Source organism: Emys orbicularis, chromosome 9, assembly GCF_028017835.1.
Source record: "Emys orbicularis isolate rEmyOrb1 chromosome 9, rEmyOrb1.hap1, whole genome shotgun sequence".
Classification (NCBI taxonomy): Eukaryota; Metazoa; Chordata; order Testudines; family Emydidae; genus Emys; species Emys orbicularis.
In genome coordinates, this window is record NC_088691.1 from 4189504 (window position 1) to 4210186 (window position 20683).

At 46.0% G+C, this 20683-nt stretch overlaps 1 protein-coding gene across 1 annotated transcript in view; it reads right to left on the bottom strand.

Annotated features, from left to right (window-relative positions):
- GPC3 (glypican 3) overlaps window positions 1–20683 on the bottom strand; it is a 274404-nt gene that overhangs the window by 42577 nt on the left and 211144 nt on the right. The window contains exon 7 of the mRNA XM_065411009.1: window positions 6941–7097. Coding sequence (XP_065267081.1) covers window positions 6941–7097 — 157 coding nt within the window. The remainder of the gene's footprint in view (window positions 1–6940; window positions 7098–20683) is intronic.

The window sequence follows — 20683 nt, forward strand, 5'->3', positions numbered from 1 at the left end:
GAACCATGAACAACAAAAACTAACACCACTACAGCATGACTTCCCAAGCTGGAAAATCCTCTCATGTGCTCAGAAAAACAAGCTAGAAGACCACATGTGCCATCTGCTGGCCCCTGCTGCAACAGTGAATATAGAGAGCTTGGATCAATGACACCTAAGGGGAGACATTTAGGGGCTGAGGATTTAATGAGATGAAATTAACCAAAGGAAAAATCTGTGCTGAGTATCAAGAATGAAGTCTTAACAGTCAGACCTGTTAAACTGTGGGACAGTCTCATGGCAGACCCATCATTGGAGACATTTAGAAGTGGACTGGGAAAAGCACTCTGCATAATCTACTTAGGTTTTGAAGAAGCTTTTAAAAAGAAGATGCCTAGAGGAAGAATAGCTCAGGTGTGTTTATTTACTTCTGCCACTATACAAGCCAAAGCATATGCACTATCATTGAGCACAAGTACTGGCTTGTTGGCTGGGAATCGAACAACACACAGCTGCTTTTATTATTTAACACATCTCATTGGACGTACCATTCAATCTGCAGTCCTGTTTCAGGGATTCCTCAAATAAACAGCTTTAATACGTGACCATTCTCGGCAAGCGCAATAGGGTAATTGTTAAGCCTGCAGCCTTGAAAGTGTCCCTCTAAGCATTCCCATTGAAAGGCTAAGCCACTGGCAGAGCAAGTAATAGGCATTACAGAGATGAGGTATGGGCGGGCTTGGCACAATTCAAGTTTTAGTTGTTTGATCATTTTGATGGATCATATCAATGTTTATTTTTAAGCATTTTTTTTATTTTTATCAATGTAAATGTTCACAGTTGAAGAACATTATGGGGTTTTATGCATTTCCCCCTGATTTTTATCAATTTCAATTTTCACAGTGGAAGGAAATTATGGGGAGGTCAGACAATTATTTAATGACAGAAGATGTTGAGTTTCAAAAAGTTACAGCTTTATAACCTTTAAACCATGAATTGTCAATGTCACGTCGAAATATACAGTAAGTGCCCTTAAGTCAAACTCTGATAAGTTCTCAAGTAGCATTTTTCTTGCTTTGCCTATCCGTAAATTTCTGTTAATACTGATGGAAGTAGTTTTTTCAGTTTGGGTGGGTTACGGTGAAATCAACATTTACCGATAAAATGCTGATCATCCCAAGCCCTGTTATGGGCCACTCTGATACAAATTAGGGAGGCTCCATAGATGTTTCTAGGCTTGGGTACAAAGTGCATCTCTAGCAAATAACAAAAACACAAGATAGGCCCAGACTGGGTGGCTGGGCGTTGCCTGGTGCTCATGATCCTCTCAGAGACAGTTCTGCTCCCCTCCCACGATAAGCACTGATTTATCCCTCTGTAGGCGGCTGAATGTGCAAGAGGGGGCACATATCTCCACCCCAAGACAAGGAAACTGTGCCACCGGCTACACTGCTCCTTTGATAACGCAGGGAGGCTTACGGCTGGCAGCTCGGCAGAGCTTGCTGGAGCAAAAGAATCCATGGTGGACACTTCGGATCCTCAGCTGTGGATTCTTTTTCCCTAGCAGGGACAACCAAGGGGCAGGCGGCATGATCAAAGGGGATTAATTCGCTCCACGGGTGCAGCAGGAGCAGCCAGCAGGTGGCGCTGTTATACACAGGCTCCAGATATCATTATCACACACATCTATGTCAATATCTGTTCCCACGCACCCCTACTGCTGTCTGAACTGCAGATGGGATGGAGCCGATTTCCATGCCCAGGACAGGCTTCACTGCTCAGCTTCTCCCTTCCAGGGACAACTTTGGCTCTCTCTGAACCTTCCCTTCCCCTATTCCCCTTGGAATCCGCCAGATTGCTCCAAATGGCAGGTGTGTTCCTAAGTGTCCCCAGGAGATGGGTCCTAAAAGGGATTTATTTATCCCTCTTGGCTATCGCTATTTTGGGGGGTGCTCTGACATTGTTGTCCAAGCAACCTGCAATTGCCAAGTCACCCCTGGGCAAGCGAAGTGTGCTAGGCCGCCATCCTCAGTGAACACAGCGAAAGGCCATCTTCACACTCCATGTACGTCAAAGCCACTCGCCGTAGCGTGTTGTCCCCAGTGCCCATGTTTTATTTTCAGGCTCCTGGCAGCAGGCTGGCTGGTTATAAGTAGCATCTTGACAGAGAATTCCAGAGGCGAGTTAATTAGTGGGTGGCTATTCGGAATGTCAGCAGTTTGCCAGCTAGCAACCAGCCTGTCTGCTTTGGGTACAAGTGCAGAATGATTGATTTCAGAAGTGGGTGAATACACGACTCTGGAACACATTGGCGGTACCTCGCAATTTGCAGGGAATACTATAATTTATTCGTAGACATGATTTGCCATTGGTGTGGCGTAAGTATATGTGTGTGTGTGTACAGATCTATTTTAGGGTTTACATGGACATGGTGCAGATGCCAGGGCTTTCCCTTTGAAAAACAGGAAGTGCTGCTCATTGATCTAGAAGCTTTTCAATCATTCTCCTATTGTGAACATTATCTGCCTTCAAAATCTTTAATGTGTTGCAGATGTGACAAAGGATAAAAGATCCATCATAAAACCCCTCTATCTCGGTGCTTTTTCCAGTGGGGCAACATAATAATGAATTTATTAGCATATAGAGCTCGCCAACATATGCTTATAGTCACTCACAAACTTTTGACTTGACAGTTTACAAGTATGTTTAAATCATTACGGTTTCAGTTGACCATGCCGCTATTATAGGGTCATTATAAATAAGAAACAAAGGTTACACTTTATAGAACAGGAGATAAATCACAACTAGTATATTGGAAATAACATGTTTTTTTCTCTGTTTGTTTTTGTTTCTCCTGATTTTCAAAACCATTCAGGGTGACAGCTGGTAGGGAAAGGGGTGGTCAGCAGCTGTTAGCAGTTAAACTGCTAGAACCAGAGGTACCCCGCATATGAGTAACTGGTGAGCAGGAGAGGTTTAGATCACCAGTATCTACATACGATCAAACCAAGCTCCTTGAAAGGTGAGTTGGTTTGAATCTTCTTTCAGTGAGTCTCCTAGCTGGCAAACTGTGATCATCTTTTGTTTTAACTTCTGATCAGGATTCTGCCTTTTATCACTAGACACTGTGTCTTCCCAGGCTTTTAGCCATCTACTGCCACAATAGGACGCTGGTGCCTCATCTCTCCTTTTGCGATTTAATTAATTAGGGAGAAGCCACCATGCTATTTAAGGTTCTTACGCTTCTTGGGAGCATTTTGACTTTCTGCATGTTGACCCTACAGCAAATTAGACGTCAGGGTCAAGGAAAGAGAGTATCAGCTGAACTGAACATGGCCTTGGAGAACAAGTTAAAAAAGAAAGGAAAACAACTCGCCAAACTGTCACTCGCTGATTTTGAACCAGAAAAGGGTCAAACAAGACCTCAAAAATCCACTTTAAGCTATTTGACTTGTTTGATCACTAACCTAACAATACTCCCCAATGCAGAGGAATAACGGCACACTCTGGCACCCAAAGACTTCCCCCGTCTTCAACAATATAAAAGTGTCCAGTAATTAAAAAAGGGGAGCCATCGATAATTTGAGAAACCAACCCTCCTTGTGCCTCTTTACCCTCCTCGGTAGGCAGGGAGATAAATCCAGGGCCGGCTCCAGGCACCAGCCCTCCAAGCATGTGCTTGGGGCGGCACCTGGAGGGGGGTGGCGCTCACCCGGGGAGAGCGGGGCTGCGGCCGGGCTCGCTGCCCTCCCCCGGCGCTCCGGCCGGCTGGGGAGAGCGGGGCCGCGGCCGGGCTCGCCGCCCTCCTCCCGGCACTCCGGCCGGTCGGGGAGAGCGGGGCCCCGGCCGGGCTCGCTGCCCTCCCCCCGGCGCTCCGGCCGCCGGGTGGAGTGGGGCCACGGCCGGGCTCGGCGCCCTCCCCTGCTGCGCTCCCTGCCGGGGGGCGGCGAAACGCTTTTTTGCCTGGGGCGGCAAAAAAGCCAGAGCCGGCCCTGGATAAACCCGCACAAGCCTGCAGTCCTGGCTGTATGCACATATTTGCAGAGCTGTGCCGAGGATGGAAGAGTTTGAGATTTCAGAATCTGGCTCTGTTTCAAATCAGAGCAGCCACTGAACAATTCAAAATTCATATCAGAAAGTTCTGAAAACATTTCAACGAGGGTCGATCAAAAGGTTTTGTTTCAATTTTGACTTTTTAAATTTCCTCCTAGATTATAATATGTAATAAATATCACATAATACCAAATAAAAAATTCAAAACAAAAAGTCATTAAAAAAAAAAATCTAAATGTTTAATTCCGAAAATATCAAAACGGGATGTCAAAACATTTTTTTCTGGTTTTCAGCCCAAATCACAAAGCATTTCACATCTTTCCACAGAAATTTCTCCAACCAGTCTGCATGAATGCTCTAAAGTTATATTACATCCAAAAAGCTACATTAAGAGAACATTAATGTTGCAAAGTCAAGAACTCAAAAGTTAGGAAATGCCAGAACAGCCCCATTCATTTCAACAGGACTGCTCATGTGCTCAACTGCTTTGCTGGATCCTATGTTGCAGGGTGAAGCCTGAAGAGATCATAATGCCAAGAACATCTCGCTCAGACTTCACTCTTTACCAGAGATATTTTGCTATTGTGGGGAAGGAAGTTGCAATGTTCATGGCATACAGAGAAGTTAGATAAAAACGTTAAATATTCTTGCTGTAAGGTTGCAACATAACACACATTTATTTATTTTTAAAATCCAGAACCATAACATACAAGAACCAAAAACAGAGAGAGACAATGCAGGCTGCTCCCTAAGGCAGAGGGACCCAACTCACCCCCATCTTGCTCTAGGCTGGCTCTTTGCAGATTTACTCAGTTCACATGCCTCCCTACAGAGCCCCCTATCCTGCACACAGGACCAGAAAACCCCTTACAAATTAAAGCGATAACAGTTTTCCATACACCACAGAAGTAAGCAACAAATACCCCTTCAGCCAGATAAAATGAGAGGGGAATCCTTCTGTTCCTTTTTTCATTTAATGTGTTCACATACCAGGGTGACAAGAAAGATATAAACACCTAGACAGATAGGGTATCTGGGAGATCAATACAGTGATTAGACCAGCCTAGAGAGACAGAAAAAGGTAGCGAAGGATTATGCATGTCTTCAGAGATCAGTGATACTATTAGGCTAAAAGGCATAAAAGGAAATTTAAAATACACTGAAATAACATGAAGCTGTGACATAAAGATTTAATATAGGATGAAACCTGCATCTCTGGCTGAGCTCGATACAACAGGGCATAGCTGGATCAACTGTATTTCCCTTACATATGCCTTGATGTTTCAGTATTTGATGAGACAAAGTGCATTTCATCCTTACCTGAATTAGATTTTTATTTTGTTGTCTAACATCAATTAGGGTTGGGCTAGAGGACTTAAAAGGTCTTTTCTGTCTCAACTGAAATTTGAATATAAATATTTTATTTACACATTATGTAAAAAACACAATCTTGGATAGGAGGCTGCTATTAAATCTCTCAGCCCTCACTCTGTTAGGGATATTTTAATTGTCCCAGATCAATGGAAGGGTATTTATAAACATCTGGGCTTAGTTTAAGCGTCCAAATTTGCCTCTTAAACTTCAAAGCCGCAGGGCTGATTTTATCCAGGTTCAGTTGTCTGGTCTTTAGGAAGAGAAGCATACAGCCCTCGAAACAGAATTAAATTGGTGTAAGTCGGTGTAGCTCCACCAAAGGTCAATTTTCAACTGCCCCAGATCAGGCCTAAATGGATATTCTGGTCTCGGTACATCAGGGAAGTGGTGGGAGTTGCTGCTTTCAGTGGAGCTGTACCAGTCTAGGTTGAAATAGAAACGGTCTGGTTTGCTTTAGAGCAGTGGTTCTCAAACTTCATTGCATCGTGACCCCCTTCTGACAACAAAAATTACTACACGGCCCCTGGAGGGGGAACCGAAGACCGAGCTCCGCCGCCCCGGGTGGTGGGGGGAGGGGGGGAGGGGTAGCAAAGCTGAAGCCCAAGGGCCTCTGCCCTGGGCAGGGGGCATGTAACCTTAGCCCTGGGTGGTGGGGCTTGGGCTTCAGACTTGCTGGGGCCCAGGGCCAATACCAGCTTTGGCAACCCCATTAAAATGGGGTTGTGATGCACTTTGGGGTCCTCCTTCTTTTCAATACTTTTACCAGACAGAAAAAAAATCCCACAGAGTCACGCACTCCACGGGGTATTGGGAGCACAAGGGGTTAGGGGGAGGGTAGAGAACTGGATTTTGGTCACCTCCTGTGCATAACAACATTTAAAATCTCCCGTTGAACCCGACTCATACACACAGGCCTTGAAAAAGGAGGCGCACCACTTCAAGGCAGTGGCCTCGTCCCACACACAGTGGGCCGGATTCTCATTTACACTGAGGCCATCCTACACCTCCCAGGCTGTGTAAATGGTCTTGGGGGAGTAGTGGGGGGACGACGTACATAATATTGACATCTACTTGGTCCCTTTACACTGTCAGAGCAGTTTACACGGGCCTTAGTGTAGATGAGAATTAGCCCCAAACCCGCTTTCCCTTCACTAAGTGGCTACTGCACCTTTCCATGCTGTGGAATACACCACACACCTACAGGGCGATGAAATCAGCTACACATGGGTGTAATGGAGCCCCCTCAGAGGGGCCATGCAAACCACCTCCCAGTTACAGACAGCTGAGGAGGAGCCAACTTCCCCAGAAAGCTTCCTCTCCTCTCAGGTCACTGGGTTGTTATTCTAGCCACCCTTGCTAGTGTCAGCGAGGCTTACATACAAAAATCTGCCACGTGTCTGCTGAAGAAAAGACTCCCGGGGCCGGATTCATCCCTAGCCTCATTCCATTAAGTTCAGCGTTAATGGACCCTTGTGCCCAAGTACTAGGTAACGTTCAGAGCGGGAACGAAAACTCAAGTCATTATTCTCGTCACCTGCTAAGAACCGGAGCTGATTCTTAACCCTTAGTTCCCCATTTCCGGAGCCGCCACTGCAGTCGTCTTCATCATCACAGTCTCCACTTTCTGACTCAACCTCATCCGTGGTTTTGTCTGGAGCTTTTCGCCGGGATATTGACATTCCTTTCAACAGCTGAAAGACACAAGGTGGCACAGAACCATGGGAAAGCCCCCTTCACCACTGTCCCACTTCGCAGGGCTTCCCCCATCCAGGTGTTGATTCATTCTGAACAGCAGAAATCGTACTTTAATAACCTCAACTCCTTCCACACCCTTTGCTTGAGACATGCATGACGGAGGAATGGGCCAGGCAGGAGGGAAAGTTAATTACTCATCAAGCCCAAGTGTCAGTTCGTTAAAGAGCTCAGGGATGTTCCTGTACACAACTGAGATGAGACAAATGGCAAAAAAAGTTGCATTGAAGAATTTTGCCCTGAGGTTGCCCCCAACATGCCCCCTACACAGAGGAACTGGCCTAAGCCTGGCTATGTGCCACAAGGAGAATTCCCAAACAGGCTTTCTAAACCAGCTACATATGGCCCCTTTACTTTGTCAGAGTGGGGCTCAGGATGCAGCCCTAAGAGTGGGATTTGCAGAAAAGCACTGAGTACCGGTCCAACTCCTACCGAAATCAGCCAGACTCCCATTGACTTCAGTGGGAGCAGAGCTAGTGGTTTGGAACCCTAAGTGAACACTTGAAGACCTCGATGGGTGTGGTGCATGCAAAGGCCTGAGAGATTGGACTCTCTGTCTTCTCAACCTAATAAAGATCTCTAAGAAAATGCTGGTTGGAGAGAGAACTGCCCCACTCAGAAGTAACAAGTATGAAAAGAAAGGAGAGATCTTGCAGGATTTTTATCCTTGTGCGTCACCAGGCTGGAGACACATGGTGCCCCCTATATGCTATATAAACAAGCAAAAGTAATAGCCCAGATTTGCAGAAGTGCTGAGAACTCCAGTCAAAGTCCAGGGGATCAGCCTTTCAGAAAATCAGGCCCAACAACAATACTATTATAGCTAGGGAGAACTGTTTTAAGGATAACCTGGATGTCAGAATTCAACTGTCCAATAAAAGGCAGCCATCCGACTTTAGAACCAAATCTCGTGTTCAAAGAGGTCAGCAACAAAAGTCCTATCACCCTAGATCGGGGCGGGCAAACTTTTTGGCCTGAGGGCCGCATCGGGTTTTGGAAATTGTATGGAGGGCCAGTTAGGGAAGGGGGGCGTGGCCCGGCCCCCACATCCTATCCGCCCCCCCCCATTTCTCACCCCCTGATGGCCCACCCCCCCTGGACCCCTGCCCCATCCACCCCCACCTCACTCCCTGTCCCCTGACCGCCCCCAGAACCTCCGCCCCTGACTGCCCCCCACTCCCCCATCAGGCCCCTGCCCCATCCAACCACCCCTTTTCCCTGTCCCCTGACTGCCCCCCTTCCGCCCCATCCAACCCGCCCCCTTCCTTCCTGACTGCCCCGGGGATCCCTGCCCCCATTCAACTCCCCTGTCCCCTGCCCTCTGACTGCCCTGACCCCTATCCACACCCCCGCCCCCTGACCACCACCCCAAACTTTCCTGCCCTCTATCCAACCCCCCCGCTCCCTGCCCCCTTACCGTGCTGCCTGGAGCACCGGTGGCTGGCGGCGCTACAGCCGCGCAGCACAGAGCACCGGGTCAGGCCAGGCTCTGCAGCTGCGCTGCCCCAGGAGCTCACAGCCCTGCCGCCCAGAGCATCGCGCCAGTGGTGGGGCGAGCTGAGGCTGCGGGGGAGGGGGAGCAGTGGGGGAGGGGCTGGGGGCGAGCCTCCCGGGGCAGGAGCTCAGGGGCTGGGCAGGAGGGTCCCGCGGGCTGGATGTGGCCCGCGGGCTGTAGTTTGCCCATCTCTGCCCTAGGGTCAGGCTCTTATATCAGAGCCATGCAAAGTTAGTGGTGTGCACTGCTCCCGACGTGCAGTCCAGGTGACATGAGCCAGAGAAGGAACGCAGCAAACCGGCAGGCCGGATGGGCAAATCAGCCAGCTCTTTGGCTATTTGGTAGAGGTTGCAAGGAAAAGGGGGCTGGAGCTTTAGGCTGGCTGTTCTGGTCACTCAATGCACCCAGGATTGTTAAGGGCAAGTGAGAAGCTTTTGGCACTGTATAATTTCACTTGTCCAGAGAGGGTTTTTTGGCTATCCTGGGATACTAGAAAACCGCAATGACTCTAGCCTGGTTAAATGGCAGATCCTAGCACGTAAGGGTGAGATTTTCAGAGGCACGCAGCCTTGTGCTAAATCCCATCAAGAGAGCATGTTTTGTAAAAGTGACTGGTCAAGACAGAACCTGACATATATGGTAGAAATAATGAAGCAAAAGAACTTTCAATTCATCCAAAGTAATTGAAAGTCTCTTCAAGCACTAAAATTGCCTAGATCTCTTTGTGTAAAGCCTTAACCAGTGCTTAATTTGTAATGAAAGAAGTGCCAGGGCTCAAGCAATTTTTTTACATTCATAACTGATGTAGCAAACGCAGAGGAGCTGGGACTATGAACTGCCAAGCCCAGAGGTGCTGGGGTTCGGCCCCGACAAGCCCTGGTGCAAATTAAGCTCTGGCCTTAGCTAATCAGGATATGTTCCACAGCTAAAAACACTGAGTAAAATCAAATGTCTCTAATGAATGTAAGACTAAGATTACTATCAAACACATGCTTGGAAATTCTTGATCCTGTCCCGTTAGTCAGGGTGGAAGGAAACGGGCATATTTTGGGTTATTGGTTTCCTCCTGCTGATCTTTCCCATTTACTGTTTCTAAAATAACCAAACTATTCCATCATAAACAGATTTGTTTTGAAAAGTTTGAGTCAGCCCGTTCATATATGCAGAAAAATTCCATCTGTACCACTACATAGCTAAAAGCTTGAATTTAATCTCCTGACATTAAAAAAAAAAAAAGAAAAGTAACAGAGAAGATATTGCAAAATAGAAGCTTATTGCATACTTTAGAGGTTTAGTTAGTTTCATCTGTTGCAGTGATGTGCATACCTCTCAAGGCATTTTTAATATCTGGAATCCGGGTTATACTTTTAAACTATTAAGCTGGCGTTAGAAAACAGCTCCCAAAATATTTAGTTGCTGGAGTTTATACAACCTTAGAGGAATGTTTTCAGCGTCTGGCTTCACATGTCCACAGCAATGTAAACACATATGTTACTGTTTCTATTAGAGTTGCATAACCTAATGAAAAGCAAATGGTTCGGACTCAAATCCACTTCATTTTTGCATTTCATGCCACCCATATTTACATGTTGCACACATTTAATAACTACCAATATAAAAAATGTTTGCTTCACATATTTATAAATATGATGTATGGAAAATAGCTGTGAAATATTTTAGATATGTAGGAGTTGAAACAAAAAATTAAGGTGGACATTTTTGAACAATTAAATAGGCCGTTTTGCTGGGGGCGTTGAGACTGCATTCTGAATGCCTAATACAAAAAGCACCTACAGATGGAACCCTGTGAAGTTCATAAACCTATTTGCATTTATAGAAAGACGATCACCTGTCACAGCTGATGTCTGCGTGGCTCTCTATTAAAGTACCAGCTATCTGGGTACACTCCCATATGGTAACACCAAAGGGAACTCCCACAGAAGATATACTTCCATCTGCTCCTTGGTTTCACACCATTGCTCTTCTTTCACAACAAACTCTCCTTCCCTTCCACTTTTTTCCCTTTTTAATTTATACGGCTTTCAAAAGACTTCTACGAAAAGAACTCAAAGTGAATTAATAAATTACTGTGGAAAACGGAGAAGACTGAGTGGTCGGAATGGTATGACTTCATGTATCCTTTCAACAGCACCTACAGATCATCTTGTCACATACTTGAAGCCTGATCCAAAACACAGTTTTGGAGTGGGGAGAGAGGGGGCGTTTCCATTCACTTTAACAGACTTTGGCTTGGGCCCTCTATGGGCGTTCCCGAAGAACCTATTTTTCAGACATTTGAACTCTTTCCCCGGAAAACTGCACGACCACTAAAATAATAGCAGTTGTGGCTATGGGCATTTTGCGCCCCCTGAAGCAGATTTCCCCCGGTGCAGCATGGCTGGAGGCTTAGGCTGAGTATGGCCATGTGGTCCAAGACAATTTCGATCAACTACACTCCATGGAGAGGGAGCACAGGCCAGCAAATCCTACTGAGGGCACAGAGCAACACTGCTGGGGCTCCATTCTGGGGCAGGGAGGACGACTCCATCCTTCCTGACCTCCCCAGAGAACCCGTGAGCAGAGCTTGCTCCCTCATGCCGTGCACAGGAGCCACAAGTCTGTCCCCGCGGAAGGACGGCAGGATCAGGCCCATGACGCAGTCACTAATGGGCCCTTACTCTCAAAACAGGATACTATGGGGAGCGGGGTGTCTTTCATTTGCGACACACAATGCTGCGAGGACGAAGCGAGGTACCAATCCTGCAGCTGCTCCAGACACCTATGCAACCACTCAGCTCTGCTCACACGGAGCAGCTTGCAGAGTCAGGGCCTAGACTGGAGTTTGCCACGCCCACTCCCAGGCAAAACGTTCTCCACGGGCACTCCTTTAGACTGGAGTTATAAAATACCAGAGCCTGGAGGAGAACACCAGAGACGTTTCTTTCATTACTGACTTGAAACGGTAAACGTCTGGGAAACTTTAAGGCAGAGAATTAAGCCCTTGGAGACGTTCAGTGTTAATAAGCTGTCCTAGGGAAGGAATGTAAAGATGAGATGATCTCAAGTGTGTGTTTTCAAATATTAAATTATGGAGGACTTCCTAAATAGCTGTCTTTTGCGGGGGGAGGAGGAAGTCTGCAGGAAACTAATAGCTTAATCTCTCTGGATTTACAGAGATAACATAACAGGAACTTTGCCAGAAATGCTGAGAGAGCCCTGACTTTGAATGCTGATATTCAAGGGGCCGTAAGTCTCGGCACTCAGGGCTCCAAATAATGAGAGCGTATATCCCGTCTGCTCTTTGCACAATGGGGAGTTGGAAGGGGGGCAAGGGAAAGAATGTGAAATGCGAGCACAGTCCGGGATTCCTAGCAAGGTGGATGAAATCAGAGCCCTATCCTAGGGAAAGTTTGGGGTTACCATTTGCGAGGCTCACGTTAAATGCTGTCAGTTAACTCGGCTTAGCCATTCTTGCCTGAGAGGAACAAGGAACGGATGCATTACAGTTTAACCACGAGGATGTAAAGATCTTAGTGCACCCAACCAGTGCTAATTTGTACGCTTGATGGGCTAGATCCTGATCTGAGGCCGTCAAATGGACACAGCATGGGCACGAACCTGCCGAGTTCAGGCAAAACTTCTATTTCGTTTCATGGGAATCATTCATGAGCAAGCCCTCCGAGATGTAGCTATGCTGATGGAAGTTCCCAGTGTAGACCAGCCCTTAGTTTGCAGCAAACTGGGGCGTAAATCTACCTTGAGCTAGCCTGCCGCAGGCCGAGGGCCCGGGTGGTCCTCACTGCCACCCACTGAAAGTTCCCTGGTGCGCTTTAATCGCCTCCTGTTTCCACGCAGGGTAGATCAAAGCACACTCCGGGACTTTTAGCCTGCGGCAGCAGGCCCCACGGGGACACTTAGCGCACGGCAGGCTAGCACCCCTTTGACACAAACTGATTGTGGAGACAAGCCCTTAAGCAGCACTTGATTTAGTTGTTTTCAGTCCAAGCTAAGTTTTATTACTTGTATTACAGAGGAGCCACGGTCACGGACCAGACCCTGGGCTGCCAGGTGCTGTAAGGCACAGAACAAAAAATGCTCCCCGGTAGACGTTTCCACTAATCCCGCCATTGAAGAGGTATGGGTGGGGCTGGCATAAGCATTCAGTGTTCGCCTACCTCTGCTCACACTGAAGTCAGTGAAACACAAACCGACTTCTTTAGGAGCAGTGTGAGGCCAGCACTGAAAATCCCTTTGATAACGTACAGCTCCCATGTGAATACCGTTAGGTGCTTTGGCTTCTGCAAAAGTAGCATCCACAAGTCATTAAGTAACAATTACTACAGTCTACATGCTTTGTGATGTTATATTTGGTGGACTGAACATAGTTTCTTCCTCTTTAAATAGCAACTAAACCTAAATGTTACCCTGCCATTAAAGCTAGTTCATGTCTTGTGGCTTCAAGTCTACGGTAAGAGGCAGAAAAATATACAGGGTAATGATCAGTAAAGTAGTATGTAACAATGAGCAAGTTTCAACTTAAGCACAATTTATCCAGCTGTAAGAGTTTACAGCCATATCCGATCACCTCTCTGCCAAACCATAATGACAAAAATACACCACAGCTCTATAATGCACCCAATCCAAAATATAGAACAAATTGTGGGAATGTGTTTATACACACACACGTGTGTGTGTGTGGGGGGGGGTATTTGTAAGGCACTTATCCCTTTGATATTTAAGCATTGAATACATATAATATCATAGAATCATAGAAATATAGCGCTCAAAGGGACATCTATAAGTCATGTCCAGCGCTAGGCGCTGAAGCAGGACCAAGTAAACCTAAACCAGCCCCGACAGGTGTTTGTTCAACCTGTTCTTAAAAACCTCCAGTGATGGGGATTCCTTAGGGTACGTCTATACTACCCGCCGGATTGGCAGGTAGTGATCGATCTATCAGGGATCGATTTATCACGTGTAGTGTAGACGCGATAAATTGATCCCCAATCGCTCTCCCGTCGACTGCTGAACTCCAGCTCGGCGAGAGGCAGAAGCAAAGTCGACGGGGGAGCAGCGGCCGTCGATCCCGCGCCACGAGGACGCAAAGTAAGTGATTCTAAGTCGATCTAAGATACGTCGACTTCAGCTACGCTATTCTCGTAGCTGAAGTTGCGTATCTTAGATAGATCCCCCCCCCCCCCCAGTGTGGACCAGGCCTTAGAGTCAGAAAGTTTTTCCTACCATCGAACCTAAATCTCCCTTGCTGCAGATTAAGCCCATTACTTCTTGTCCCATCTTCAGTGGGAATAGAGAACAACTGACTCCTGACCCCTTTATAACAGCCCTTAATATATTTGAAGGCTGTTCTCAGATCCCCCTTCGCCTTCTTTTCCCAAGATTAAGCATGCCCTCATAGGTCAGGTTTTCTAAACCTTTTATCATTTTTGTTGCTCTCGTCTAGACTCTCTCCAATTTGTCCACATCCTTCCTCAAGTGTGGCATCCAGAACTGGACATTCCAGCTGAGGCCTCATGCATGCTGAGCAGCGTGGGACAATTACCTCCTGCACCCTAATACAACACTCCTGTTAATACACCCCAGAATGATACTGTATTCGCCTTTTTTGCAGCCGCACTGTTGACACCTATTTAATTTGTGATCCACTTCAGCAGTACTACTGCCTCGCCAATTATTCTCCATTTTGTAGTTATGCATTTGATTTTTCCTTCCTATGTGTAGTACTTTGCACATCTCTTCATTGAATTTCATTGTGTCGATTTCAGACCAATTCTCCAATTTGTCAAGGTCATTTTGAATTCTAATCCTGTCCTCCAAAGTGCGTGCCACCCTTGGAGTTTGCGGTCATCAACAAATTTTATAAGCATACTATATTCACTCACACACACACACACACACACACACACACTCTGTAACTGACAAAAGATAAATATGGGCCACATCCTCAGCTGGTGAAAATCATCACAGCTCCATTACATTCAAAGGACCAATGCCAGTTTGCATCAGCTGAGAACATGTCCCATTTGTATCTTTCCCAGGAGGGGACAGGACACACATGAAGAAAATAATCCAGTAGCTTTAAAGTTTGAACCTCTAAGGTCGATGTGGCTGAGAATGTTGGCCCACCTCAATTCGGATACCATCCCAAAGAGAAGATTTAAATACACCTCTACCCCGATATAACGCGACCTGATATAACACGAATTCGGATATAACGCGGTAAAGCAGTGCTCTGGGGGGGGGAGGGGGGGGCAGGGCTGCGCACTCCGGCGGATCAAAGCAAGTTCGTATAACGCAGTTTCACCTATAACGCGGTAAGATTTTTTGGCTCCCGAGGACAGCGTTATATCGGGGTAGAGGTGTATAAACAGCCCTGTTTATGGCAATGTTCATAATATGGCTTGTTTTGTGGATCTGATGGAGGTTTAAAAAAATCAAACCAATTCTGAACATTGTATTGATACGGTAACTTACTGTAGGTAAGGCTGTCTAAGGCAGCGGTTCTCAAACTTCATTGCATCGCAACCCCCTTCTGACAACAAAAATTACTACACGACCCCAGGAGGGGGGACCAAAAACTGAGCCCGCCCAAGCCCCACCGCCCTGGATGGGGGGGGGGGGGCAAAGCCGAAGCTCAAGGGCTTCAGTCCCAGGTAGGGGGCCTGTAACCTGAGCCCTGCCGCCCCAGGTGGAGGGACTCCGGCTTCAGTCCCAGGCCCCAGCAAGTGTAACCCCAGCCCCGGTGACCCCATTAAAACAGGGTCGCGACAGTTTGAGAACTGTTGGTCTAAGGCATTCCCGTTTGTTGTTCATTATATACAGGCTTAATCGACAGATAATTCATAACTGCATAGTGACCAGGTTTACAGACAAAAACAGAAGGGGCAAATACACAACCGAAGTAATGACCCAGCTGGATTTGAACTGGCCACTGGTGAAAAGTTCTATTGCTCATCCTTCTTAATGAGTGCGTTATACAGAACCTTCCACCTTACCACCCACCCAAGACATCCTGCCCTTGCTGTTTTCTCTTCTAAATATAAGCACAGTAACAGTTCCGACACATTTTTAATCATATCTTTATAGCCCTTAAACAGAAATCTGCATTTCACTCCTTAAACTGTAGCCTAATTTGGCATTCTTATCTTAGACTCGAGATTCGCAGCACTGCACACCACCCACTTCAGTTTACGATAACAAACACTGAAATCATGCCTACAAACCCAGATGACATACCAAAATTGAGCCAGAACTAGCCTGCCCTTTTAAGCCAAAAACATTCATTGCAACATAATTTTAAAAAATAAAATATAAAACAAACTCAGCAGTGAAATGAATTGTTTATTAGGGTGAATACAGATGATTTCTGTCAAACGAAAAATTCCCTAAGGAGCCGAGGGAAGTTTGAATTCATATTTGTAAGTCTTCTGGTGAACATATCTGTCCTTTAATTTAGTTTGCATGACTGAAAGAATTTAATAAAAATGTTCCAAGAGTTTTGCTGAAATTCTTACCATATTTGTAGTAAGCCTTTGGAATATGATCAAACGCACACTGGAAAAGACTGAGACTGAGCTTGCAGCTAAAATAATATTCAGAATTATCATGGAAATTTAATAATCAAATCTACACAATTGCAGAAACTGTCCTCGTTTTGGACTCTCCCTTCTGCATCTGATGCTATCACTGTGTCTCAAGGAAGGGCATACTAGGGATAAGTCACAGCAGTGGGGTTCAGGAGATGTAAGCACCCAAATGGTCAGTAGCATCCACTCATTTTGGGTGGCTTCTTCTAGGCGACTCAAGGGTACCTTAAAATGATGAAACTACGATTCCTTTTGCACCTATCACAAACAAGCCTACACCCACTCACTCCTAGAGACACAATGCAAATGGACGGAATTTGGAAAACACTCCTGAAACGCTCACTAAGTCAGGGGTTTTTCTCTTAAATACCCAGCTTCTGAAAATACTACTTTGATCCCCCCAAAAATTAAAAAAAAAAAATCATGAGTGGAATCCTGACCTTTAAACCTGCGCGATTTAACAATTTATGGGGGTATTTAAATCATGGCTGAATCATGGGAAAGCTGCAGATTTTAATGTGATGCTTTCCCCTTTTACAGGCTCAGTCTATCAGCCAGGAGTATATATGAAACACAGCTGTGGCTGTTCTGCTTACAGAGATCATTATCTGATCACAAGACTGGAGAGAAGTGACCCATTTCAACAGGGGCAGTTGTTTTTTAAACTCATGTGTTTTGAGCGTTGTGGCCTGATCATATACAAGCATGTAACAAAAAGAACCAATCCTTCCACACACACCCCCATACCTACTAGTCCTAGAATTAACAAGAACCAAATTTAGTTCTTTTATTCACAAGTACCAGTTAGCATTAGATAGTCCACCAGCTCCAACCAGAGGAGTAGGGATACCCTTCACTCCATTCCTTTCCCGTTCACTGGCTCCACTCAGATCATCCACCCTGCAGATGGAGGCCCCAATCCTGCAAGTGACTGCATATGGGAAGAATTCTGCACCCATGTGGGGCCCCATCGATGGCGTTTTGTGCTGATGCGGCGCAATGTATGTAATGCAGCAGGACTTATTAAACCAGAGACGTTGCTCAGTCGCGCTGGCAGCAAATTATCTATTCTGTTAAACTCAACGTCCATTGGCAGCATGCGCTAAACAAAAAAGCAGGGGGTGGGTCATTATAAAGAAAACAACAAGGAGCTCATTTTTGTTGGGAGAGGTCTGACTTTTGGGAGTTTGACTTTGCTACACCTTGGCAGTATATAAGAGGCAGAGAAGAAACCTGTTCCTAATTGTACTCCTATTTCAAACTCAGCACAGTAAGGAGTAATTGCTAATCAAATGTTAATAAAATGGATACAGACACTGGGTCTGGAAAAGTCATTTTCAGCACTTAGGAAAACAACCAGGAATGTCAGCTGTTTTTTCACCTGCTCTAAAAGGAAATACTTGGCTGTTACCCACGACACCCGCCTTTAGCCCACTGTACAGAAATCTGCTAGCAATCTCCAGGTTTGAATTACATACAGACAGCTAAAGAAAAGCATCTTTCTGCTAAGCTAGAGATCACTGCTTCACTTGCCACTTATTTCTCAAAATTCAAGGTTTATCTCCCTGCATGCCCAAATGGTATCATGAAATGGCATATCACACAAATGGAAATTCTTCCCTGAAGGAATTTCACATTTCAATAGACTCCAGTCACAATAACAAGATTCCCCTATAAATACCCTCCACAAAGCATTATACTCTGCCCAGTAGCAGTTTAGTATTTACACCTCTACCCCAATAAAATACGAATTCGGATATAACGCGGTAAAGCAGTGCTCCGGGGGGGCGGGGCTGCGCACTCCGGCGGATCAAAGCAAGTTCGATATAACGCGGTTTCACCTATAACGCGGTAAGATTTTTTGGCTCCCGAGGACAGTGTTATATCGAGGTAGAGGTGTATGTTGTGTTCCTTAGACAAAATTAATTTTAAGAAGTAATTTTAGCTGCCCTCACCCCAAAAGAAAAACATTGGCTAATGAGGCCTTCACTAATGAACCAGCAGAAGTTTTCATTTAGGGTTTGGTGGTCTCTTCCATAATACCAGTTTGTTCTTTGATGAATGCTTCGCAGTGAGTCTCTGTATACTATTTCCCAGGTTAACAGAACACCCTTTTTTAATGTTTGCATTCTCAGATGAAAAACAGACTCTCGGTGAATCACAACCTGTAGCATCTTTGCCATCCACTTGTGTTCCTTGGAGTAGGAACGTGATCCTTGGCAGGCTGGCTCAAAGCAGTGACACATTTCATCCAGTACCTGGTCTCATACCAGATGTTTCAGAATAAGGTACAAGAAACCTCACATTGGACTATTACAGAATAACCTGCCCATACACAGAGTTTCTTTTTAACACTTTCAATTAGAGGTTGGCTCATACCCTGAAGCACAAAGGTTTATAGCCCATAGAACAGTGGCTGTTCCCATTACATGTATTGATAGAGAATCCCTTCTGAAATCTTACTGACTGCTTGGCCTCAGTGCTATCCAGTGGCAATGAGTTGCATAGGGTAATGATGTGTTTAGGAGGGAGGGATAGGGATCGGGGGGGGGGGGGAAATTGTCAGGGACAGTACTTGGTCCTGCTGGGAAGGCAGGGGACTGGACTGGACGACCTTTCAAGGTCCCTTCCAGCTCTATGAGATAGGTATAGCTCCATATTAAATGTATTCTGTAAAAACAAGTATTTTCTCATGTCAGTTTTAAATTTGTCTTTCAGTTTCTTTGACTGACCCATTGTTCTTCTATTATGAAACAGAGTAAACAGAAGTGCCCAATTTAGCCTTTTTATACCATGCATTATTTCACCCCCTCCTAGCTGTCTCCCTTCTAAACAGTCCCATTCTTTTTCAACTTTTCTTCCAATGCAAGCTCACCCCTGTTTATCTAGTGCCTGTCTCTCAAACTCCCTTTATTTGAGACAAGGTCATTGGTCCAATTCCATACCCCACACAAACCAGCACGGGCTCTGCTCTCTGCTGCTAGCACGGCAGGATAGGCATGCTAGGGTGAGGTGCTACTGTTGTAATGGTTCTATTTCTTTGTCATCTCCCCAAGCCGTGGGGCAGGGTAACCACCGAGTGCTGGTAAATTGATTTTTCTGGCCTTCTTCTCAGAGGCGTAGCAAGCGCCCTCCGTACCCTCCGACCGGAGGGGGCCCCGCAAGGAAGGGGGCCCCTAAAAGTGGCAAAATAAATACCGCATTCCAGTTTCTGCATTGTAAGGGGCCCCGCCCGGACATATGTTCGGAGGGGGCCACCGTTCGGAGGGGGCCACCGTTCGGAGGGGGCCACGTTCTTTGTTGCTACGGCCCTGCTTCTCCTAATAGCATGAAGATGCCAATAATGGTGGTGATTTACTGGCCAAATGGACACATTGTTTCTATGAGTCCTTGGCTTAATTTGAGCTTAGCTCTTGAAACTGACAACATCCCCCCCGGGTCAAGGAAAATGGATACAGATCCCTACCCACCTGCTAATTAAAATCAGCCCATATTGGTTGTTTAAATCGATCTCAGCAGGAGGAGGAGCTGACAAGCCATTCCCAATTCCTCCTCGATGAAATCCAGTGTCTCTCACCGGCGAGTGATGGAGGGGACTGGACATGATTACTGCTCTCCGAGGAAGCGATGGTTAGTTAACTTTTACTGGCACCTTTACAAACAGGATGATTTAATCCTGGCTGCCCTTGCACTCAGATAGGGAAGGTGTTACTTCCCCAGCACATACACACAGTGATACATCATGGGGCACATGAGAAAAATAGATTACCTGGGATTTACGACCAGCTCATTCGCTTTCTCTTGGCCATTATTCTGAATCACCAGTCCCTTGCCATCTCTCTTCCCACGTCTGTGAATAAAGTCTATTTATGGTTTGTTTTGGGGTTAAGGTAGGAAGGAAGAGGAGAACATTAAGGGTAAGGAAAGAGGCCATATGGCCCGTCCAGGCCTGCTACAAAACCAGGAAGTAAAAATCTATTCATGACTCATCATCTGGACCTCAGCTCTAGTCCAAGGTGTTAGCTGCAGCAGTAACCTCTCTCCCTATGAACAGTTCAATGCTCTCTCTCGTTCTCATTTATTTCTCCTACAGTATTTGATTTTAATGCTCCATTTGGCACTTGGTTCCATCTCGTGTCTGCCTTATTTACGTATGTGTCTCCTCCTCCTTACCTGGATCCTGACCCTGAGTCAAAGCCCACAGAAGTCAATGGAAAGACCTACCACTGATTTTAACGGGCTTTGGATCAGGCCCTACGTGCGTTTTTCCTCTTCAAATGAGCTACTAATGCAGGCAGCTTATCAGAACCACACTGGAGCCTTTCCTTCCAGGATCCTGTCAGCTCCTATGAGACACCCTCTTCTTTCCTTTCTCCAAGTTAACCTAAAAGTCTGGCCACTCTCTTCATCTGCCAAATCCTTAACT